The 26,768-nt window shown below is 43.1% G+C and overlaps 1 protein-coding gene across 1 annotated transcript in view; it reads left to right on the forward strand.

The window, feature by feature from the left end:
* LOC131137799 (PDZ domain-containing RING finger protein 4) overlaps window positions 1-26,768 on the forward strand; it is a 44,483-nt gene that overhangs the window by 7,676 nt on the left and 10,039 nt on the right. The window contains exons 2-3 of the mRNA XM_058086110.2: window positions 20,881-21,125; window positions 24,169-24,271. Coding sequence (XP_057942093.2) covers window positions 20,881-21,125; window positions 24,169-24,271 — 348 coding nt within the window. The remainder of the gene's footprint in view (window positions 1-20,880; window positions 21,126-24,168; window positions 24,272-26,768) is intronic.

Raw genomic sequence — 26,768 nt, forward strand, 5'->3', positions numbered from 1 at the left:
AAGACAGCTGGGATAGGCTCCAGCAACCCCTCAAAGTCAGCTGGGATAGGCTCCTGTAAACCACAAAGACATCTGGGATAGGCTCCAGCAACCCCCAAGACAGCTACAGCTGGGATAGGCTCCAGCAACCCCCCAAAGACGGCTGGGATAGGCTCCAGCAACCCCCAAAGACGGCTGGGATAGGCTCCAGCAACCCCCAAAGACGGCTGGGATAGGCTCCAGCAACCCCCAAAGACGGCTGAGATAGGCTCCAGCAACCCCTCAAAGACGGCTGAGATAGGCTCCAGCAACCCCTCAAAGACGGCTGGGATAGGCCCCAGCAACCCCTCAAAGCTGGGGTAGGCCCCTGTAAACCCCAAAGACAGCTGGGATAGGCTCCAGCAACCCCTCAAAGACAGCTGGGATAGGCTCCAGCAACCCCCCAGACAGCTACAGCTGGGATAGACTCAGACTCCAGCAACCCCCCAAGACAGCTGGGATAGGCTCCGGCAACCCCTCAAAGACAGCTGGGATAGACTCCAGCAACCCTGAAGACAGCTGGGATAGGCTCCAGCACCCCCGCGACAGTTGTGAGTATAAGCAGTAGAAAATGAATGAATGAATGAATCAGGAGTTCTGACAGTCATAATTAACATAAGTAACGTAGCTCTTGTACTTCCTCGTATCTCCAAACAGCCTGTCATATGCTAATGTGTGTGTGTGTGTGTGTGTGAAGAGACTTTAACAGTTTGGTGCAAACAAAGCCTTGCGGATGGCACACTTGGTGGAAGGAAGCGCATGGTGGTCTTCACGCTGATTATCATTTGGGTTTCAGCAGACAGAAGTAGTCGATCTTTGATGAGTTTTCTTACAGGAAGGAAGGCTAGTTAGGCCGCCTTGCTTGGACGCCGCCTCTTTTTCATCTTTGCCTTGCAACATGTTAGCAACCCCCCCCCCCCACCTCACCCCCCCAAGCTGTAAGATATCAGCTGCGGCATCGGAGCTGACATTTGGAGAAATAGGATGGTGTCAGGCCAGGTGGTGCCTCCATGATGTACACTGTATCAGGAGATAAAGACTTCATAGATGCTGAGGAGGAGGAGAGACTTTCACCTCTCCTCCGTCTCCTCCTCCGTCTCCTCCTCCGTCTCCTCCTCATGCTGTCAAACTCTCCAGGCACTGGGGAGGGGGGTGTCTGTTTGTAGATGAGGTGTTGCACTGGAAGTGTCAGGGTGTCACTCCTCACTCCGCAGGTCCCTGACAGGAGTACTTTGCTGTTTTTAAGAATGTACTGGTCATAGATCCTCTAAACGACAGGAGCACTCTGCTGTTTTTAAGAATGTACTGGTCATAGATCCTCTAAACAACAGGAGCGCTCTGCTGTTTTTAAGAATGTACTGGTCATAGATCCTCTAAACAACAGGAGCGCTCTGCTGTTTTTAAGAATGTAGTACTCAAAGATCCTCCAAACGACAGGAGCACTCTGCTGTTTTTAAGAATGTAGTACTCAAAGATCCTCTAAACAACAGGAGCATTCTGCTGTTTTTAAGAATGTACTGGTCAAAGATCCTCTAAACGACAGGAGAACTTTGATGTTTTAAGAATGTACTGATCATAGATCCTCTAAACGACAGGAGCACTCTGCTGTTTTTAAGAATGTAGTACTCAAAGATCATCTAAACGACCGGAGCACTCTGCTGTTTTTAAGGATGTAATGGTCAAAGATCCTCTAAACGAGAGGAACACTCTGCTGTTTTTAAGGATGTAATGGTCAAAGATCCTCTAAACGACAGGAGAACTCTGCTACATTCTTAAAAACAGCAGAGTACTCCTGTCATTTAGAGGATCTTTGACCATTACTTTCTTAAAAACTGGAGTACTTTGATGTTTTAAGAACGTACTGGTCATAGATCCTCTAAACGACAGGAGTACTCTGCTGTTTTTAAGAATGTAGCAGAGTTCTCCTGTTGTTTAGAGTACTTTGATGTTTTAAGAATGTACTGGTCATAGATCCTCTAAACGACAGGAGCACTCTGCTGTTTTTAAGAATGTAGTACTCAAAGATCCTCTAAACGGTAGGAGCACTCTGCTGTTTTTAAGGATGTAATGGTTAAAGATCCTCTAAACGACAGGAGAACTCTGTTACATTCTTAAAAACAGCAGAGTACTCCTGTTGTTTAGAGGATCTATAACCAGTACATTCTTAAAACATCAAAGTACTCCAGTCTTTAAAAAAGTAATGGTCAAAGATCCTTTAAACGACTGGAGTACTTTACTTAGACAAACAACCATTCACACTCACATTCATACCTATGGACAATTTGGAGTCGCTAATTAACCTAGCATGTTTTTGGAATGTGGGAGGAAACTCGGAATCGAACTCGGGTCTCTTAGCTTGCACAGGGAGAACATGCAAACTCCACACAGAGATGGCCGCGGGTGGAATTGAACCCTGGTCTCCTAGCTGTGAGGTCTGTGTGCTAACCACTCATCCACCCAAAAAAAAACATTGTTATGATATTTTGTGATATTGTCTTTAAGATGTCCTGTGATTGGCTGGCGACCAGTCCAGGGTGTACCCCGCCTCTCGCCCGAACACAGCTGGGATAGGCTCCAGCATACTGCGAAAATAAATGAATAAATGTCTTTAGGTTTGTCATCTTTCACTCTGGAGAATTAACATTTGTGACATCTGTTAAACATTAGCAGCACTTCCATTTGTGTTTGTTGATCTTTTTAGTAGTTTTACTAGTTTCCCAAGCGTTTAAATCGAGCGTAAAGGTCGGGTTTTATAACGAGGCGTTTGCAATGCGAGCATCGCGTCGGCTTCCTGAGCACTCCGATGTCGCCCCCAAGATCAATGCCGAGGTGTCACGACGCTACACTCGCCCACATCGACGCCACGCTAATTTAATATCGTCAGTCTGCATGTTAATTGATTTGCAGACACTCACGGAAAATCGCTTTCCAATCGCGGCGCCACTTGTCATGTGACGGCGAGCACGCGTATACGAGAGCGAAGTATTTTGACGGCATTATGCAGTGTTGTGGTACACAAGTTCACAGTAGCAAGTAGGAAGGAAGCTTGGCGAAGGTTGGAATGGCGACCGTGTTTTCTCCCCTCGCGGCAAGCATCAGACCCGGCACCTCCTACGCAAGTCCATCCTCCCACGGAGAGACACTGGGAGGGGCTATGCTACCCCCACGAGCTCCCTTAGGGGTCCAGAAGTGAACTAGTTTGAACTTTCGGAGTGTAATGGTACGCCGTCATGACGGTTCAGTTCACAGTTGCCGAAGACACAATGTGGCAATGAGATCAACTGCAGGAATATTGATATTTTTTTGGCCTTAACTGTTAGCTAGCAAAGATCTAAAGTCAACGGCTGATGACCTCACGGGTGACCTAACTGGAGGTACAATGACTTCTGGTTACGAAACTAACTAATATGAAATACTGTCCCGCTCAATGACAAACAACACTTAATTCATCACACAGCGACTGAATTTGAATATCAATATGAATGAATGAATTCATTCATTTTTTTAGGGTGCTGGAGCCTATCCCAGCTGTCTTTGGGCAAGAGGCAGGGTACACCCTGGACTGGTGGCCAGCCAATCACAGGGCACATATAGACAAACAACCATTCACACTCACATATCAATATGAATCGTATCGTATTGCATTGTATTGTATCGTATCGCATTGTAAAGAGGGTGAATTGTATCGCATCGTATCGTATTGTATCACAATGTATTGCATCGTATCATCGCATTGTATTGTATTGCATTGTATCGTATCGTATCGCATCGTGAAGAGGGTGAATCGTATCGCATTGTATTGTATCGTATCATATCGCATCGTGAGGAGGGTGAATCGTATCACATTATATCACATTGTATTGCATCGTATCGCATCGTATCGTATTGCATTGTATCGTACTGCATTGTATTGTATTGCATTGTATCATATCGTATCGCATCGTGAAGAGGGTGAATCGTATCGCATCGCATTGTATCGTATCGCATCGTGAGGAGGGTGAATTGTATCGCATCATATAACATTGTATTGCATCGTATATCGCATAGCATCATGTCATATCACATCGTATCGTATTGCATTGTATCGTATCATATTGCATTGTATCGCACCGTGAGGAGGGTGAATCGTATGGCATTATATCGCATCGTATCGCCTAGTACAGGGGTCAGCAACCTGCGGCTCCAGAGCCGCATGTGGCTCTTCAGCCTCTTTGTTGTGGCTCCCTTTGCAATGTTTGAATATTTTTTTAACACCCGAGTGGGTAAAATGCATGTGTTTGTAATGAGTTTAAAAAAATCCAACTTTGTGTGAGACCATGAATGCATCCTGACTGAGTTCTGACAGCAGACAGGATGCTATTCAGTTCTCTCTCACACAAGTAAACATGAAGGAAAATAAGTAATACTTTACCATGGGCTGCACGGCGTACGAGGGGTTAGCACGCAGGCCTCACAACTAGAAGACCCGAGTTCAATTCCACCCTGAGTTTGCATGTTCTCCCCGTGCATGTGTGGGTTTTTTTCCGGGTACTCCGGTTTCCTCCCATATTCCAAAAACATGCTAGGTTAATTAGCGACTCCAAATTGTCCATAGGTATGAATGTGAGTGTGAATGGTTGTTTGTCTATATGTGCCCTGTGATTGGCTGGGCACCACTGAATGGTGAAGTAATACTTTCCCAGAACTACTTGATAATTCCAAAAAATATATTAGAGATCATTTTTTTAAAAAACTGGTGCATGGGAACTTGTTTGCCAGAGTAAACAAATCAGGTAAGTTTACTGTACTTTACACATATATTTATGTAAGTTTATCTCCAATACTAGCAAGAGTACTCCAACTCGTCTTTTGTTATCTGAACTACTTTGATACCCCCTAATTGTTTTAAACATACTATGTTTTGCGGCTCCAGGTTATTTTTCTTTAGTGTGCAAGGGGGTAAAATGGCTCTTTTCATAGTAAAGGTTGCCGACCCCTGGCCTAGTATCATGTCATATTGCATCGCATCGTATTGCATCGTATTGCATCGTATCGCATCGTATGTATCGTGAACAGGGTGAATCATATCGCATCGTATGGCATCGTATCGTATTGTAACGTATCGTGAAGAGGGTGAATCGTATCGCATCGTATTGTATTGTATCACATTGTATCGCATCGTATCATATCGCATCGTTTTGTATTACATTGTATCATATCGCATCATGAAGAGGGTGAATCGTATCGTATTGCATTGTATCATATCGTATCGCATCGTGAAGAGGGTGAATCGTATCGTATTGCATTGTATCATATCGTATCGCATCGTGAAGAGGGTGAATCGTATCACATCGCATTGTATCGTATCACATCGTGAGGTGGGTGAATTGTATCGCATCGTATCGCATAGCATCATGTCATATCGCATCGTATCGTATTGTATTGTACCGTATCGCATCGTGAGGAGGGTGAATCGTATCGCATCATATCACATTATATCGCATTGTATCGCATAGTATCATGTCATATCGCATTGTATCGTATCGCATCGTACCGCATTGTATCGTATTGTATCGTGAAGAGTGTGAATCGTATCGCATTGTGTCATATCGCATCGCATCGCGTCGTATCGTATCACAACGTATCATGAAGAGTGTGAATTGCATCGTATCGCATCGTATCGTATCGTAACGTATTGTGAAGAGGGTGAATCGTATTGCATTGTATTACATCGTATTGTATCGTATCACATCATATCCCATCGCATCGTATCGTGAAGAGGGTGAATCGTATCACATCGTATCATCCGAAAATTCCATGTATCGTTAAAGTATGGTATCACTGGCAGTGCATCCTGATGTGTATCAAATGGTCCTCAGTAAGAGATTCCCACCCTTAGTGTGTTCGTATATTTCCATCCATTCTGCCTGAAATCTTCCTTTGTGATGATTAGAAATGCTGCAAATGATAAACAAAGCAAGCTATTAAAAAGCCACAGTGATGCTAATGAACGGCGCAGCCAACTGACAAGCGAAGGTCTTTGTTGTGCCGGCGAGGCCTCGGCTGACGACCTCCTCCATCGATTGCAACGTCCTCTGGGGTAATGCGGCGAGCGGGCGACGGCGGTGCGAATCACGAATGACGAGAGTGGATAATGTCAGCGCAGTGGCGAAGTGTTAGTCCATTAATGTCACCAGCGCGTCACCATCTATTGACTGGCCGTGCTCCATGGTGCTTTCTCCTCATTTAGACTCCAGGCTGCGGATCATGTCTTCCTCCACCTGATTTATGGGCCTTTTATGTGATTGGCTGCACTAAAAGGTCTGGTATTGACCTGGAGCTGACACGGTTCAGGGTAGTTAAACGGGTACATTTCGATGGAGACGACGGAATTGGAAGAGGAAGTAGTGCTGATGCGGTCAATAGCACCAATGTCTGTTTTTAGACAAAGACTACATTGAACTGAATTCATCAATAGCAGTATATGTCGGGGGTGGCTACTTCCTGGGGGCATTGACACTACACAAAGCAAGCTGTATTTTCCTTTGTGTCTGGGAGGGTGTGACTAGAAATAGCTCAATGTCTGTGAATGCACCACGCTTTCTTGTGCTTTGCTAGCTATGTCACGTTTAAGGGCGACTCTGTCACACGAGCGCCCCCAAAGGTGCTAAAGAGTGCGACCATTAAGAGCTCAGCTTGTGTCGTGTGGGAGAATTCATCCCACAATGAAGACTTGAGCACTATTTGTATCCCTACTCAAAGTGGGCGGGGTATAAACCGGAAGTGGGTGTGGTTTAACCGGAAATGGGCACAGCTTTAAGCTGGGCTTAAAGGCACATTATTTTAAGTGTGAAATTGAGCGGTTTTCCAACAGAGTCAAGCCACCCGAAACAAGCAGAAAAACACTCAGTGACTGATGCACGATCGTGCCCACTGTCTATAATGGTAATGGTTAATGGTAATGGTTTTATTTCATTTGAACATGCATCAGATTCCAATTGAATGCATCCCATAATCAGTTCACAGTTCCACATGTCCAAAAGGAGTAGGAAGAAGCAAAGCTTATTAAATCCTACCCACAATCGTGCAAGATAATACATTTCATGTGATAGAATTTTATTGATTTCATTGCATGAAACAACACGATAATTTGTTGTGGCTTTGGTTTGGGGGTGTGAAGAAACAGCTAAAACAGCTAAAAAAACTGTGACTGATGCACGATCGTGCCCGCTGTCTTGTTAAAAACACTGTGTATTTTATGAAACAAGTTAATATTTTAGCCATGCGTGCGAAATGCTTGATGCCCCTCTTGTGCGACATCTTGAAAGATGCGAGCTGAAGAAAAAGCCTAGAGAAGAAACTTGCCGACTGACTTCATCAGAGCCAAAGTGAACTTCCTGGATTTCAATCTTGGAATCGTGGACCTGAATACTACGTATTTGTAAATTAAGAACTTGAACGCATCAGCGGCATTGCTGGGTATTGTCACTACTACACACAAAGTACTTGACTTGCTTCACACCACATAACCCTCGAAGCATTGGGCATACTAGCATAACAAACCAAGAAACAAGCAAAAAAAAAGTCAGTGACTGATGCACGATCGTGCCAGCTGTCTTGTTAAAAACACTGTGTATTTTACGAAACAAGTTAATATTTTAGCCATGCGTGCGAAATGCTTGATGCCACCCTTGTCGCATCTTGAAAGAGGCGAGCTGAAGAAAAGCAGAGAGCAAAAAAAAACAGTCAGTGATTGATGCACAATCGTGCCCGCTGTCTTGTTAAAAACACTGTGTATTTTATGAAACAAGTTAATATTTTAGTCTATATGTGCCCTGTGATTGGCTGGCGACCAGTCCAGGGTGTACCCCGCCTCTCGCCCGAAGACAGCTGGGATAGGCTCCAGCACCCCCTTGTGAGGAAAAAGTGGTAGAAAATGAATGAATGAATGAGTTAATATTTTAGCCATGCGTGCGGAATGCTTGATGCCGCCCTTGTGCGACATCTTGAAAGAGGTGAGCTGAAGAAAAGCAGAGAGCAAAAAAACACAGTGACTGATGCACTATCGTGCCCACTGTCTTGGGCACACTAGCATAACAAACCAAGAAAAAGAAAAAAAAGTCAGTGACTGATGCACGATCGTGCCAGCTGTCTTGTTGAAAACACTATTTTTTAACAAGTTAATATTTTAGCCATGCGTGCAAAATGCTTGATGCCACCCTTGTGCGACATCTTGAAAGAGGCGAGCTGAAGAAAAGACTACAGCAAAAAAACAGTCAGTGACTGATGCACGATCGTGCCCGCTGTCTTGTTAAAAACACTGTGTTTTTTTTAAACAAGTTAATATTTTAGCCATGCGTGCTAAATGCTTGATGCCGCCCTTGTGCGACATCTTGAAAGAGGCGAGCTGAAGAAAAGCAGAGAGCAAAAAAACCACAGTCAGTGACTGATGCATGATCGTGCCCGTTGTCTTGTTAAAACACTGTATTTTACGAAACAATTTAATACTTTAGCCATGCGTGCGAAATGCTTGATGCCGCCCTTGCGCAACACCTTGAAAGAGGCGAGCTGAAGAAAAGCAAAGAGCAAAAAAAAAACAGTCAGTGACTGATGCACGATCGTGCCAGCTGACAGTTTTGCATAGTTAGCAAAGAAATATTTCTCGGAATATTGTATAACTGCAATAACAAGGAAACACTTCCAAGGATTTGTATCCAATCTGTGTGAAATCTTGGAATACTTGTGACTCTCCGTCCCTCAGGTGTCCGTCTGGATTCCCTCGTGACTCGAACGCCTCTCAATCACCGGGTGAAGAGCTCCGCAGAGAGACGGCTAATTATATCCTGAAACTCATCATACCGTGTCCATATGGACCCCCCTCCCCCTTTTTTTTTTTTCTTCCGCCCACTGAGCTGTCACACTCCGGGTGCTAAATGTTGCAGTTTGGCAGAGAATTAAATGTGCAAAACAGCGAGTGAGAAAAGCCGGGGTTGCCAGATGTGAGCGGGGTTGCTAACAGGTTGCTACCCTCTGCTGTTTGGGACCAATTAGCGCTTGTCAGGGCTACGCTAGTTTGTAAGTGCTGGGATTGTTGTCAAAGAATCACGCGGTGTTGCCAAATAATTGAGAGAACCTGAGAACCTGATGCCCTCCATGGGGGCACCGCGAGAGCCATTTGGTGTCATTCCAGTCAGTTGTTCCGTGGGCTCCACATGGTGCCGTCATCCCTGTCAAGCCGACTCCTGACCAAATGGAATCTGTTGCCAAACCTGTGCTAAAGCGGTTAGCCGCTTTGACCTTCCTCGGCACTGCAGACACCATGGAGGAGTGGTCAAAACAGTTCATTTCAGTAAAAAGATCCGTTCATTTGTCGAGTCAGTTCGTTCATGTTGGTTCCGACGACTAGTAGTGTATCAGTCATGAACAAATGGGTCTGTATTTTTCTCAATAGCACTGCATTCAGTACTACAAGTGGTTTTCCAATAGAGTCAAGCCATCTGAAACAAACAGAAAAATACTCAGTGACTGATGCACAATGGTGCCCACTGTCTATAATGGTTTTATTTCATTTGAACATGCATCAGATTACAATTGAGTGCATCCCATAATCAGTTCCCAGTTCCACATGTCCAAAAGAAGTAGGAAGAAGCAAAGCTTATTAAATCCTACCCCTCCAATCTGGTACTTTTACAATCTCTAACTGTTACATTTGTTCACTTCCTGCTTTCCTAATACAGTTTAAGTTTTTTTTTTTGTTTTTTTGTCACGTATCGAAGTACGAAGTGATATGACGATACAATGACATAACGGGTACCAAACACTGTAAGTTAATATTTTAGCCACGCGTGCAAAATGCTTGATGCCGCATTTGTGCGACATCTTGAAAGAGGCGAGCTGAAGACAAGCCCTGATTCTAGTGTTGTGCATGAACGGACTGAACGGGTTATTTAGGGGCGGTGACCTCATTCGTTCCGTTCGCAAAAAAGAATGAGTTTGTTCATGACCGATACACCACTAGAGGAAGGTAACATTGTGGAACATGGCTGCTCAGGTTTGGAAGTACTATTTTTCATCATGATATCCTGGAAGTACCAGAGTAGTAATTTGGAAGTTTGGTAGCCTTCATCCAGAATCCTTATGTGAAGGATGAATATATATTTATTTCCCTTTTCTGTCATAAGACTTCCAATTGCTTCTGTTATTGTGATGGCTGTATCTTCCAGCACAAAAATATTTTCTCCAGTCCTCACATGAAAATTTTGACATAAAACCAGCCGGGGAATTTTGCCCTTCATCCAGAATCCTTATGTGAAGGATGAATATTTATTTATTTCCATTTTCCGTGACGAGACTTCCAATTGCTTCTGTTATTGTGATGGCTGTATCTTCCAGCACAGAAATATTTTCTCCAGTCATCAGATGAAAATGTTGACATAAAACTAGCATCTTTTTGAATCTTGGCAGTGGAAGGAAGAGCTCAATGTCCACTCTTGCATCTGTCCCGTTGACTGATGCCGAAAATAGCGGTTAGCTCGGATTTGGTAAGGCGGCCAATTGCTTCTCTCATTGTGATGGCTGTATCTTCCAGCACAAAAATATTTTCTCCACGTGAAAATGTTGACATAAAACCAGCCAGGGAATTTTGCCCTTCATCCAGAATCCTTATGTGAAGGATGAATATTTATTTATTTCCATTTTCCATGACAAGACTTCCAATTGCTTCTCTCATTGTGATGGCTGTATCTTCCAGCACAGAAATTTTTTCTCCAGTTTTCAGATGAAAATGTTGACATAAAACTAGCATCTTTTTTAATTTTGGCAGTGGAAGAGCTCGACGTCCAATCTTGCATCTGTCCGGGTGACTGATGCCGAAAATAGCGGTTAGCACGGACTTGCTAAGGCGGCCAGATGAATAAAGGAACGTGCACTTTGGGGGGGAATATTCATCCACAATCTGTATGTGAAACATGAATGTTGGAAGGGGGGAATCCAATTAGCGTGGGGGGGGGGGTTGGGCTCGTGGGTGCTAACTGCTAATTGGTTAAGGGGAGACGGGTGCAGATGTGCCTATCAGCATTGTGAGGACTAATGGAGCCGTCCGTATGCTGAGTGGACCACCTTCTAAAGTGCTGAGAGCGAGGCCACAAGATATAAACAAATTCCTTCCTAATTCCACTAATCCTTCTTTTCCCGTGAAATACTCCCATGAGGTTTCGCATTGAGGGATGACACAGGTGGCGGATGGTTCCCGGGACGGTCCCCTCATGGTGGCTTCGGGAAAGCATTGTCTGTCCATTCTAGCAGATCTGGCAATTAAGAAAGCATACACACTATTTAAAGAATTGCTGTTAGCGCTATAACGAGCTATAATGAGCGCCATGGGGGGGGGGGTGGCGCCGCCCTGATCCCTGTTGAGGTCACTGCCGTTAATGTTTACCTGTCAGCTACGGTTATGTCCAGTTATCCATATTGATGCGTCACAGGTAATACTATACTACTTCCTGATCCTATCCATCCTGGTCACTCCCAATGAGAACCTCAGCATCTTCATCTCTGCTACTTCCAATTCTGCTTCCTGTCTTTCCCTCAGTGGCGCAACATGGCTGGTCTCACTACAGTTTTGTTTACCTTTCATTTTAGCTGTAGAGGGTAAACTGAAGTTGACAGAGCACAGTTCCCTGTGGTGCTCCCGCGCTCTTAGTGGGTTTCGAATATAGAATAAGGGAATCTTAAAGAACCAAATCATAGAATGAGAACCAGATCGTTTATTCCTGGTAACAATTACTAATACAGATGTGCGGGCTTATCTGCAGTCCCTGTAAGCCTACAAGTAAACGGGTCTTATTACAGCGCAGCTGCAAAAAAGCAACCTTCCTTTGAAGATTGTGTAAGAGGCTGGAGTCCTGGACCAATCAGCTTTCGCCACACGTATACCAAGTATCTTTTGTCTGTATTTGTGAGACTATGTGTTTGTGTTAGCTTTTATGTTTAGCTAGCAAAATTTAGCAAATAGCTTCAGGCCTGCATTTCCCCATTGAGGTCTTCCAGTCAGGTGGTCTGCTATCCAAACTAGTCCGATCTGTCTCCTATCTGTGTCCGTTTGTCCCCGAGGACCTGAGGGCCGATGGTGTTCTGTACCCGCTTCTTCTTGGGGTTCAGAAGGTCTGTGATGTGACTTGTTATCCGGGGCTTTGTTGTGAGCCTTGATGGCGTCGGTTGATGAAGCCGCTGTCACCGAAGGTCTCCTTGTAACAAGTCGTGGCACAAAGCCCGATTAAGAGCCAAGACGTTCTTCAGACGGTAATCACAAGTAGAATCAATCTGCCTCCAGGCCCCCCGTGGGGTGGATGGTGGAAGAGCGTCTGCAAGGGAAGAGCTTGCCAGAGTGGATGTTACTTTTTTTTTCTCTCTCTCAACACTTGAATCTCAGCACACTCTTGTCAGGCTGCCACAGTCGATAAACAAAAGACAGGAAAGAGGAAATTGGAGGCAACTGAGGGCTTCATGCTGAGTCCTGATTGCACAGTTGGAAGAAATGATGCTTTTTAATAAATAGGCTGCATGATTGCATCACTGCTGAGACGCATTGATTGGAGCGTCAACAATATGGACGCCTCGGCTTCTGGCTTTGATTGCTGCTGAGGACGTGGATCCTTGAGCTCTGGGAATGTTGCTGGAAGCGTATGGAAGATAATATGCCAGGCATCCATTCATCCATCCATCCAGCCATCCTTCCAACATCCATCCATCCTTCCAACATCCATCCATCCTTCCAACATCCATCCATCCATTCATCCATCCTTCCAACATCCATCCATCCATCCATCCTTCCAACATCCATCCATCCTTCCAGCATCCATCCATCCTCCGTACATCCTTCCACCATCTATCCATCCTTCCATCATCCTTCAGTCATCCACCATCCATCCATCCTTCCAGCATCCATCCATCCTTCCAACATCCATCCATCCTTCCATCATCCATCCATCCATTCATCCATTCATCCATCCTTCCAACATCCATCCATCCATCCATCCATCCTTCCAACATCCATCCATCCTTCCAGCATCCATCCATCCTCCGTACATCCTTCCACCATCTATCCATCCTTCCATCATCCTTCAGTCATCCACCATCCATCCATCCTTCCAACATCCATCCATCCTTCCAACATCCATCCATCCATCCATCCATTCTTCCATCATCCATCCATCCTTCCATCATCCATCCATCCATCCATCCATCCATCCTTCCATCATCCATCCATCCTTCCATCATCCATCCATCCATTCATCCTTCCATCATCCATCCATCCATTCATCCATCCTTCCAACATCCATCCATCCTTCCATCATCCATTCATCCATCCTTCCAACATCCATCCATCCTTCCATCATCCATTCATCCATCCTTCCAACATCCATCCATCCATTCATCCATTCATCCATCCTTCCAACATCCATCCATCCATCCATCCTTCCAACATCCATCCATCCTTCCAACATCCATCCATCCTTCCAGCATCCATCCATCCTCCGTACATCCTTCCACCATCTATCCATCCTTCCATCATCCTTCAGTCATCCACCATCCATTCATCCTTCCAACATCCATCCATCCTTCCATCATCCATCCATCCTTCCATCCATCCTTCCAACATCCATCCATCCTTCCATCATCCATCCATCCATCCATCCATCCATCCTTCCATCATCCATCCATCCATTCATCCATTCATCCATCCTTCCAACATCCATCCATCCTTCCATCATCCATCCATCCATTCATCCTTCCATCATCCATCCATCCATTCATCCATTCATCCATCCTTCCAACATCCATCCATCCTTCCATCATCCATTCATCCATCCTTCCAACATCCATCCATCCTTCCATCATCCATTCATCCATCCTTCCAACATCCATCCATCCATCCTTCCAACATCCATCCATCCTTCCAGCATCCATTCATCCATCCTTCCATCATCCTTCTATCACCCACCATCACTCCATCCAACATCCATCTATCCTTCCATCATCCATCCAGCATCCATCCATCCATCATCCACCCATCCATCCTCCCAACATCATCCATCCTTCCATCATCCATCCTCCCAACATCCATCCATCCTCCCAACATCCATCCTTCCATCATCCATCTTTTGTACATCCTTCCATCATCCATCCAGCATCCATCATCCATCCGCCCAACATCCATCCATCCTCCCAACATCCATCCATCCTCCCAACATCCATCCTTGCGTCATCCATTCTTCATACATCCTTCCATCATCCATCCAGCATCCATCCATCCATCATCCATCCATCCTCCGTACATCCTTCCGTCATCCATCCATCATCCACCCATCCATCGTCCCAACATCCATCCATCCAGCATCCATTCATCCATCCATCCAACATCCTTCCTCCCAACACCCATCCATCCTTCCATCCTCTATACATCCTTTCATCATCCATCCATCCATCCTCCCAACATCCATCAGTCCATCCTTCCATCAGTCATTCTTCCTTCCATCATCCATCCATCGTCCCAACATCCATCCATCCAACATCCATCCTTCCATCATCCATCCATACTCCATACATCCTTCCATCATCCATCCATCCTCCGTACATCCTTCCATCATCCATCCATCCATCCTCCCAACATCCATTCATCCTTCCACCATCCTTCCATCATCCATCCTTCCAACATCCAGCCACCATCCTTCTACCATCCATCCTTTCTTCCATCATCCTTCAACCATCCATCCTTCCATCATCCATCCAGCATCCATCCATCAATCCTTCCAACATCCATCCATCCATCCTTCCATCATCCATCCAGCATCCATCCATCTGTCCAACATCCATCAATCCTTCCAACATCCATCCATCCATCCTTCCATCATCCATCCAACATCCATCCATCATCGGTGCTCTACTGAAGAAGTATCTATAATAGTTGTAAAAGTTGCATCTTCCATGAAAGATGACCTGCAGTGCGATCGGGTGTTGCCATCTTGTTTACGGGTCAACACGCCGCCGACACGGAGAACAAACGGGCTCCTTTCATAAGAGCCGTCCTTGCTCGACGGGGTTGGACAGTAAACGCCAAGCTGATGCACGTTAGAACCCAGCTAGATTGCTGCTCGGGGGGAGAACATCGGCAGAATTCATCAAATCTCCTGCTGGTTTAAAACCATGGCGGCAGAGACTTTAAAAGTGGAAGGAAGCCAGACGCCCTGTGGGGGGGGGGGGGAGTGTTATGTGCTGGGAGGGGTTGAAGTGGGGGCCATATATTGGTTTGTGTAGAGATGTCAAAGGGGTTTGTCAGGTTTCCCCTAGTGGCACGTTCCTCCCTCTCTCTCTCTCTCTCTCTCTCTCTCTCTCGCTCGCTCGCTCTAAGCCGCTGAAGGAGTGATTTATGCAGTCAGAAGAGCCGGCGGCCCGTCTTTCATCCTGACACCTATTATTAAAATCAGACATTTGAGTGTGAAGTGGAAACAAAGCAGGGAACGACGGAAAAAGACGCAAAAGATCCACACAAAAATACGTCAACACAAGAACTGCATGTCGATGCGCCTTCACTTGGAATTCATGGTGGGCAAAAATGTTCATTTCAGTGAACAGGATCATTCCGCTTCATTCAGTAAAAAGAGCCGTTCATTTCGGTCAATTGCTTGTTAGCCTGTGATCTCCCCCTGTGCATAGATCCGGTCAGTCGTGTCGAGTCAGTCCGTTCACTCATGTTCACGTTGGTTCCGACTCAACAGCTCACCAACTGGTGCTGTGTCGGTCATGAACAAAATGGCTGCCAAACTGTACGGGTATTTTATGAGCGGTTCATTCATTCGCAAAAAAGAACTAGTTCTTTTAACCCGTTCGTTCACGAATGCCACACCACTACTCAGAATCAAAACATGGCGGCAGCCGCGGCAAAACTTGTTTACCACCTTCTAAATACACTTTTTACCATGATTAGAGCCCTCTAGACATGAAATAACACCCCTATAGTCCCCTTTTACTCATATTACCCAATATAGTAGCCATAATAAGGGAAAATAAGACGGAAAACTTGTTTACAACCTTCTAAATACACTTTTTACCATGAGTAGAGCCCTCTACACAGGATATAACACCCCTATAGCTCCCTTTACACTCTTATTACCCAATATATTAGACATAATAACAGCACATAAGACAGAAAACTTGTTTACCACCTTCTAAATACACTTTGGAACATGATTAGAGCCTTCTTGACATGAAATAGCACCCCTATAGTCACCTTTATACTCCTATTAACCAATATAGTAGACATAGTAAGGAAAAATGAGACATGCATTACCTGTTTACCACCTTCTAGATCCATTTTTTTTAACATGATTAGAGCCCTCTAGATATGAAATAACATCCCTATAGTCACCTTTACACTCCTATTATCCAATATAGTAGATATAATAAGGGAAAATAACACATAGAAACCACATATACCAAACTTCTAAATATACATTTTTTTACCGTTAAAGCCCTCTAGACATGAAATAACACCCCTATAGTCACCTTTACACTCCTATTACCCAATTTGGTAGACACAGTAAGGGAAAATGAGACATGCATTTCCTGTTTACCACCTTCTAGATCCACTTTTTACCATGATTAGAGCCCTCTGGATATGAAATAACACCCCTATAGTCACCTTTACACTCCTATTACCCAATATAGTAGACATAATAAGAGAAAATAACACATAGAAACCATGCATACCACCTTCTAAATATACTTTTTTACCATTAAAGCCCTCTAGACATGAAATAACACCCCTATAGTCACCTCCTTACCCAATATAGTAGACATAGTAAGGGAAAATGAGACATGCATTACCTGTTTACCACCTTCTAGATCCACTTTTTTACCATGATTAGAGCCCTCTAGATAAAAAATAACACCCCTATAGCCACCTTTACACCCCTATTATCCAATATAGTAGACATAATAAGAGGAAATACGACATAGAAAACATGTTTACAACATCTAAATGCACTTTGTAACATAATTAGAGCCCTCTTGACATGGAATAACACCCCTATAGTCACCTTTACACTCCTATTACCCAATATAGTAGACATAGTAAGGGAAAATGAGACATGCATTACCTGTTTGCTACCTTCTAGATCCACTTTTTACCATGATTAGAGCCCTCTAGATATGAAATAACACCCCTATAGTCACACTCCTATTACCCAATATAGTAGACATAATAAGAGAAAATAATAACAATCTTTCTTATTTATTGATTATTATTTATAATCATTTTACTCAAGTACAAATGTGCTTTTATTTTTTTAAATCCATAAACGATCCTCCTTCGGCACGTGCCTGGAAATGGAAAACAATTAATTAGTATTCCACACCGTCAAGTAATATATGCAGTTCATTGGCAAGGCATTAAAAGCTAATGGACTTGCTGAGTCTTCCGCCAGGGGAGCGCCGTGTTGAATAAGTCCATCAATCACGTACATCAGCGAGCCTTCGCCAGCTGGCGGCGGCACGTCATGGCGCCCAAAAGGGGGAAAGACCCTCGCATCGACATCGTAAGAGATAAAGCGGACCTGCTTTGGACCTTAAACACTCATACCTTTAAGCTTGTGGAATATATTCCAGCATTTATTATTATTAATTATTTATTATTATATTTATTTATTAATATTTACTTCTAGAATTGTTGGGCTGATATAATAGAATTATGTAAGCATACTGATAAATTTTTAAAAATTGCATTAAAAAGTGCAAAAGGTTAGCAACAGACCTCCGTGGCGTCACGCCGGCTACTCAGAACATGTGCCCGAAAACAGTGCACCTTACTGGGCCACAGCAGGAGGCTCACCCCCCTCTATACTCTGGTTCTCCTGATAGTAGTGATGTGCTAGTACTGTCGCGATATTTCATTAGGACTAATCAACAAATGAATGGAAATACAATTTATCAGTTCCAGGGTCAAACTATCACCCTCTATTTTTGTCAGCATTATGCCATGCTGGACTGTGCTTCTGTCCACATTTACTTTCATTTCCTGTTCGATGGTCATCATCACCCTTTGCTATCACTCATACATCTTTTGTTGGCTGTCCTGCAATGCAGTTCACTCAATTTCCTGTTCTATGGTTGTCATCACACTTTAGTGGCGGCACCTGTATGAGTCTTTTTTATTATTATTATTATTATTGCAGGCTTGGCCATTTTGTACTGAGCAGCCAAGACAGAACAGACTTCCAGGGCGTCACGCCGGCTACTCAGAACATGTGCCCGAAAACAGTGCACCTTACTGGGCCACAGCAGGAGGCTCACCCCCCTCTATACTCTGGTTCTCCTGATAGTAGTGATGTGCTAGTACTGTCGTGATATTTCATTAGGACTAATCAACAAATGAATGGAAATACAATTCATCAGTTCCAGGGTCAAACTATCACCCTCCATTTTTGTCTTAACTGTCTTTACTGAGTATTTACCGAGTATTACTATTGAATGGAAAGCAGCAATCTCAGGTCATCTTATGCCATACTGTACTGTGCTTCTGTCAACATTTACTTCCATTTCCTGTTCTATGGTCATCATCACACTTTGCTATCACTCGTACATCTTTTGTTGGCTAGACAGAGACGCAAATACAGCTGTCCTGGAACGCAGTTCATTCAATTTCCTGTTCTATGGTTGTCATCACACTTTAGTGGCGGCACCTGTGTGAGTCTCTTTTATTATTATTATTATTGCTGGCCATTTTGTACTGAGCAGCCAAGACAGAGACATGGATACCGCTCTCCTGCTTCACAGTTTCTGGTTCTATGGTCGTCATCACACTTTCCCCCTGACTTGCTCGGGTGACATCATAAAAAAGCAAAAATAATGTGGTTGCTGTCCGTGGTGCTGAACTCGTCTGAACTAGTGTTGTTTAATGATTAGTGAGCGTGTCTCCGAATGGTTTTGTTGTTGTTTTGGTTTGTCATACTTCATGTCTGTGATGGGGGGGTCATATGAACGTTTCACCCAAAATGAACTGCTGGCAGCACTCGTGCAGCCCATCATGCAGGCCATGATGTCATCACCACTGAGACACAATGATTGTCTGTAATAATGATGTACAAGCTGTACACTGACTACTCTAAAGTATATCATAGATGACTGAAAATGCATGTTTAGCTCTGTTAGCTGACGGTTGCTGGGGGGTACAGCTGGAGGTTCCAAGCCCCGGCTTCCCATGTGTCCCAGGTTGGATCCGACAGTGCAGGACTTAAGTCCACTTATTATTCATGTGTTGATTGAAGAGCAATTACTCCGTCTGGCTAGCCTGAAAAGCGATAAAGAAGGCGGAGGAGGAGCCAGGGCAGGACCGGGGGTTGGAGGGGGGGGGGTGATTTTTCTGCAGGAAAACCCCACCCCCAACCACCCCATGGAGGATTATGCTGCATTGGTGACCCACTTTATGTTTACAACCACGAACAAACTGATTTTTAATTACATACACTATGTCTGATTTGTCGGTTTTTGGGGTCGATCTGGTCCAGGTTCAAACTGTGGCTATGAAGGAAGCATAGGAGTTTATGAAGTTACATATGCTAATATTCATAGCTGAGAAATGAGACATACATTACCTGTATACCACCTTCTAGATCCACTTTTTACCACGATTAGAGCCCTCTAGATATGAAATAACACCCCTATAGTCACCTTTACACTCCTATTACCCAATCTAGTAGACATAATAAGGGAAAATGAGACATGCATTAACTGTTTACCACCTCCTAGATCGACTTTTTAGCATGATTAGAGCGCTCTAGATTTGAAATAACACCCCTATAGTCACCTCTACATTCCTATTACCCAATATAGTAGACTTAATAAGAGCAAATAACACATAGAAAATATGTCTACCACCTTCTAGATCCACTTTTTTACCATGATTAGAGCCCTCTAGATATGAAATAACACCCCTATAGTCACCTTTACACTCCTATTACCCAATATAGTAGACATAATAAGAGAAAATAACACCTAAAAACCACGTATACGACCTTATAAAAATATGTATTTTTTATCATTAAAGCCCTCTAGACATGAAATAACACCCCTATAGTCACCTTTATACTCCTATTACCCAATATAGTAGACATAATAAGGGAAAATGAGACATGCATTACCTGTTTACTACCTTCTAGATCGACTTTTTAGCATGATTAGAGCCCTCCACATTTAAAATAACACCCCTATAGTCACCTTTACTCTTATTACCCAATATAGTAGACATAATAAAAGAAAATAACACATAAAAACCACATATACCACCTTATAAAAATATATATTTTTTACCATTAAAGCCCTGTAGACATGAAATAACACCCCTATAGTCACCTTTATACTCCTATTACCCAATATAGTAGACATAATAAGGGAAAGTGAGACATGCATTACCTGTTTACTACCTTCTAGATCGACTTTTTAGCATGCTTAGAGCCCTCTACATTTGAAATAACACCCCTATAGTCACCTCTACATTCCTATTACCCAATATAGTAGACATAATAAGAGCAAATAAGACGGAAAACTTGTTTACCACCTTCTAAATGCACTTTTTGCATGATTAGAGACCTCTAGACATAAAATAACACCCCTATAGTCACCTTTACACTCCTATTACCCAATATAGTAGACATAATAAGAGAAAATAACACATAAAAACCATGTATACCAGCTTATAAAAATATAATTTTTCCAGGGTGTACCTCGCCCCTCGCCCCAAGACAGCTGGGATAGGCTCCAGCACCCCCCGTGACCCTCGTGAGGAAGAAGTTGCTGGATGTTCAATACTTGTGTTTCTGTCTTCCTCAGGTCAATGGCAAAGAGTTATCCAAGCCCGGCCATGAGGAGTCCATGCTGGAGTCCATCCGACCCGCCAAGGACCCCGTCGTGGTTCCGGTTGTCCGTCAGACCCCCGGTGGTCCGCCTCAGGAAATCCATGTGGTGGACGTCTGCACGCAGACCGACATCACCTTTGAACACATCATGGCGCTGGCCAAGCTGCGGCCCTCCACGCCGCCCGTGCCCGACGTCTGCCCCCTTCTGCTGTCCGACAGGTGGGCGGAGTTCTCATCCAATTAGCATTTTATTTCAAATTATGAGCTAAAGAGACCCGACATACGCCACCTGGTGGACACGCCATCTCTTCCTGACCGTTACATTAAACACAGCAGCAGGCTAATCCAACAAGCCTTTTACTTGTTTTCCAGCAGCATTCCTGCTGGTGGAAAACATGGAGAATTTTTTCTCATAATTGTGACTTTTATCCTGCAATTTGGACTTTTTATTTCATATTTATGACATTTTTCTCATCATAGTGACTGTTTATCACATAATTATGATTTTTATGTTGTCATTTTTACTTTTCTTTTGATCTTGGAATTCTGACATTTTTCTACTTCCTTGATGTTGCTGTGTTGTTGTTTGTCATATATAACATAATTTACATTGGACTATGCTAGCTATGCTAGTTCCTTGATGTTGCTGTCTTGTTTTCTGTCATATATGACATAGTTTACATTGGACTATGCTAGCTATGCTAGTTCCTTGATGTTGCAGTGCTGTTGTTTGTCATATATTACATTGTTTACATTGGACTATGCTAGCTATGCTAGTTCCTTGATGTTGCAGTGCTGTTGTTTGTCATATATTACATTGTTTACATTGGACTATGCTAGCTATGCTAGTTCCTTGATGTTGCAGTGCTGTGGTTTGTCATATATGACATAGTTTACATTGGACTATACTAGCTATGCTAGTTCCTTGATGTTGCAGTGCTGTTGTTTGTCATATATGACATAGTTTACGTTTGACTATGCTAACTATGCTAGTTCCTTGATGTTCCTGTGCTATTGTTTGTCATATATATGACATAGTTTACGTTTGACTATGCTAACTATGCTAGTTCCTTGATGTTCCTGTGCTATTGTTTGTCATATATATGACATAGTTTACGTTTGACTATGCTAACTATGCTAGTTCCTTGATGTTGCAGTGCTGTTGTTTGTCATATATGACATAGTTTACATTGGACTATACTAGCTATGCTAGTTCCTTGATGTTGCAGTGCTGTTGTTTGTCATATATGACATAGTTTACGTTGGACTATGCTAGTTCCTTGATGTTCCTGTGCTGTTGTTTGTCATATATATGACATAGTTTACGTTTGACTATGCTAACTATGCTAGTTCCTTGATGTTCCTGTGCTATTGTTTGTCATATATATGACATAGTTTACGTTTGACTATGCTAACTATGCTAGTTCCTTGATGTTGCAGTGCTGTTGTTTGTCATATATGACATAGTTTACATTGGACTATGCTAACTATGCTAGTTCCTTGATGTTGCAGTGCTGTTGTTTGTCATATATGACATAGTTTATGTTGAACTATGCTAGCTATGCTAGTTCCTTGATGTCGCTGCGCTGCTGTTTATCATATATGACATAGTTTATATTGGACTATGCTAGCTATGCGAGTTTGTTGATGTTGCAGTGCTGTTGTTTGTCATATATGACATAGTTTATGTTGAACTATGCTAGCTATGCTAGTTCCTTGATGTTGCTGCGCTGTTGTTTGTCATATATGACATAGTTTATATTGGACTATGCTAGCTATGCGAGTTTGTTGATGTTGCGGTGCTGTTGTTTGTCATATATGACATAGTTTACATTGGACTATACTAGCTATGCTAGTTCCTTGATGTTGCAGTGCTGTTGTTTGTCATATATGGCATGGTTACATTGGACTATACTAGCTATGCTAGTTCGTTGATGTTGCTGTGCTGTTGTTTGTCATATATTTGACATAGTTTATGTTAGACTATGCTAGCTCTGCTAGTTCCTTGATGTTGCTGTGCTGTTGTTTGTCATCTATGACATCGTTTATGTTAGACTATGCTAGCTCGGCTGGTTCCTTGATGTTGTTGTGCTGTTGTTTGTCATATATGACATAGTTTACATTGGACTATACTAGCTATGCGAGTTTGTTGATGTTGCTGTGCTGTTATTTGTCATATAGATATGACATAGTTTACGTTAGATGATGCTAGCTCTGCTAGTTCCTTGAAGTTGCTGTGCTGTTGTTTGTCATCTATGACATAGTTTATGTTGAACTATGCTAGCTATGCTAGTTCCTCAATGTTGCTGTGCTGTTGTTTGTCATATATATGACATTGTTTATGTTAGACTATGCTAGCTCTGCTGGTTCCTTGATGTTGTTGTGCTGTTGTTTGTCATATATGACATAGTTTACATTGGACTATCATTGGACTACATTTCTTTTCTTTCGATCTTGGAATTCTGATATTTTTCTCATCATTTTGACTTTTTATGTTGTCATTTTTACTTTTCTTTTGATCGTGGAATTCTGACTTTTTAATTTATTCATGCACACACATGCACATCGGAGAGGCGGGAAGCAGGACTGGGCTTTGGCCACCCCCAAAATAAGACAGTATAAGTACATAAGTATACAGTGTACTGCAAGTATAAAGTATGAATGGCTGTGTGCTTGCATGAAGAGGATAATTATTGGAGATAATCCCCCCAGGATGTTGGGGGCCAGTGATAGCAAAGATAGCAAGATGGCCCCCTCAGGTCTCTCGGCAGGTTTACTAGGTGATTAAAGCAAATGGGCTAGTAAAAAGTGGGCAACACATCGGAGCGGCCCGCTTACAGCCTGCGGGCTCGGCCCAAATGTAATCAATACGCCTCATAAAAGTCCCATTTCCCGCCACTTCGTAGGCAATCAGGTGCTGATTTGATAGCGATGGCACACGTTTGTCACATGTTGTGTTTGTGATGCTAGCTGATAGAAAGATAGCGTTTAGCTTGTGTGGTCCTGATGCTGCCTCTCACTGAGTGATGGAATAATAATAGAGTGGCAGTTTGAGTTTGAGGGGGGGCCTGGGGGGGGGGGGTGACGGGGATGAGCTTGTTATTAGCAATCGGCTTTACTTTTATCGCACGCACTCAAGCTGTGTGAGCCAAAGCCCTCGACACTCCTCCACCGAGACAAACCCGTCACTCGGAGGGATTGAAAGAAAAGAGAAGGATGCTACTTACTCCGCTTCTTTGTGTCGCCCCGTCTCTCCTGACAGCTGTCATTCCCTTCACACTACGGAGCAGGAGTTCTTCCACGAGACCGACTACCTCTCGCCGCTTCCAGTCGACGCTGAAAGGACGGAAGAGTTGGAATACGAGGTAAGATTCCCACTACTCCCACTACCAGTAGTCGCTCCTAAACACAGCTCTACAAAGACTCCATTTATTATCATCAAAAACTGTACATACAAAATTAAAATGTGGGGTTCGGCAGTAGTCTGGAAGTCCTCTGGAGCGTAGGTGGAATAAATGAAAACAGAGCATTTGGAAATCAAAGAAAAATACAGCTGGAATAGGTGCAGATTCTGGAAGATCTAGAAAGCTTTCTAGGCTATGCTAGCCATGCTAGTTACTTGATGTCGCTTTGCTGTTGTTTGTCATATATGACATAGTTTATGTTTGACTATGCCAGTTACTTGATGTCGCTGTGCTGTTGTTTGTCATATATGACATAGTTTATGTTGGACTATGCTAGTTCCTTGATGTTGCAGTGCTGTTGTTTGTCGTATATGACATAGTTTACATTGGACTATGCTGGCTATGCAAGTATATTGATGTTGCTGTGCTGTTGTTTGTCATATATATGACAAAATTAGAATGTGGGGTTCGGCAGTAGTCCGGAAGTCCTCTGGAGCGTAGGTGAAATAAATGAAAACAGAGCGTTTTGGAAATCAAAGAAAATACAGCTGGAATAGGTGCAGATTCTGGAAGATCTAGAAAGCTTTCTAGCCTATGCTAGTCATGCTAGTTACTTGATGTTGCTTTGCTGTTGTTTGTCATATATGACATAGTTTATGTTGGACTATGCCAGTTCCTTGATGTTGAAGTGCTGTTGTTTGTCATATACGACATAGTTTCCGTTGGACTATGCTAGCCATGCTAGTTACTTGATGTCGCTTTGCTGTTGTTTGTCATATATGACACAGTTTATGTTGGACGATGCCATTTCCTTGATGTTGCAGTGCTGTTGTTTGTCATATACGACATAGTTTACGTTGGACGATGCTAGCCATGCTAGTTACTTGATGTCGCTGTGCTGTTGTTTGTCATATATGACACAGTTTATGTTGGACTATGCTAGCCATGCTAGTTACTTGATGTCGCTGTGCTGTTGTTTGTCATATATGACACAGTTTATGTTGGACTATGCCAGTTCCTTGATGTTGAAGTGCTGTTGTTTGTCATATATGACATAGTTTACGTTGGACTATGCTAGCCATGCTAGTTACTTGATGCCGCTGTGCTGTTGTTTGTCATATATGACACAGTTTATGTTGGACTATGCCAGTTCCTTGATGTTGCAGTGCTGTTGTTTGTCATATATGACATAGTTTACATTGGACTATGCTAGCCATGCTAGTTACTTGATGTCGCTGTGCTGTTGTTTGTCATATATGACACAGTTTATGTTGGACTATGCTAGTTCCTTGATGTTGCAGTGCTGTTGTCTGTCGTATATGACATAGTTTACATTGGACTATGCTGGCTATGCAATTATATTGATGTTGCTGTGCTGTTGTTTGTCATATGTATGGCAAAATTAGAATGTGAGGTTCGGCAGTAGTCCGGAAGTCCTCTGGAGCATAGGTGAAATAAATGAAAACAGAGCGTTTTGGAAATCAAAGAAAATACAGCTGGAATAGGTGCAGATTCTGGAAGATCGAGAAAGCATGCTGTGGTTATTGTGTGTTACTGCTCTATAGGAGTCCACAACTCAATAGAAAGGGCCCAAAATTAGCGTAATAGGATGCAATTGTTATGGTTTTATTAATGTAAGCTACTTTTGAAACGTCTGCATCGCAATGCACCTAAAAATCAATTATTTCACCCACGTGGTAGTTCTCCCCTGTAGAGTTTTTGATTCCTTGTTGTAGTAGTTGTTGCCAAAAATGTCATTTTCTGTGCATGGCGGATTTTTTCTAGTTTTAGCACCATAGCTTTTCAAAATACAACAAATCTCTTGGCTATGTATCCTGTTTTTGCATGTTAGCTTAGTTAGCTTCATTTCATAGTCTTGTTATGATGATAATATTTTCCTGCTGGAAATGTTGAGTGAAAAAGCTTGAATGAATTATTTACAACTTAAAGTAGTGAAGTAGTTGTTGTTGTTTTCATTCTGGATTGATTCAACGTTCTATGAACTTGTACTTTAATGCCAAACGTCCTTGAAAACAATGATAAAACATGGCTGCCATGCTGTGTCGGCATGGTACATTTTTAATGATGTTTACCAAATGGGAGACGGGTCCAAACACTAATTGGCTCCACCAGCGAGCAGATCCTTCCGGGGGGGGGGGGCTGTGTGCGTGTTTGGGGGGGGCAAATACATAACCAAGCGTAATGCTGTGTGAAGTACAGCGGTAACTGAAGTCTAGGGAAATGCAATGTGAGGTAAGTAACTCTACTAACTCACCTAACTCAACTAACTCGTACTCAATCCCGTCATTTCTTCTTGTCGGTACTTATTTTCAACCAAACAAAGCCAATATGTTTCATCACAACATATTAATTATGAATTTTAAAGGTATGTATGTATGTAAAGTTAGCCTGCAAGTTTAAATATTACATGTGGAGAACCCCAGGGGTCAATACCGGG

This window comes from Doryrhamphus excisus, linkage group LG6 (assembly GCF_037039965.1).
Source record: "Doryrhamphus excisus strain RoL-2023G ecotype Guam linkage group LG6, RoL_Dexc_Guam_v1.1, whole genome shotgun sequence".
Lineage (NCBI taxonomy): Eukaryota > Metazoa > Chordata > Actinopteri > Syngnathiformes > Syngnathidae > Doryrhamphus > Doryrhamphus excisus.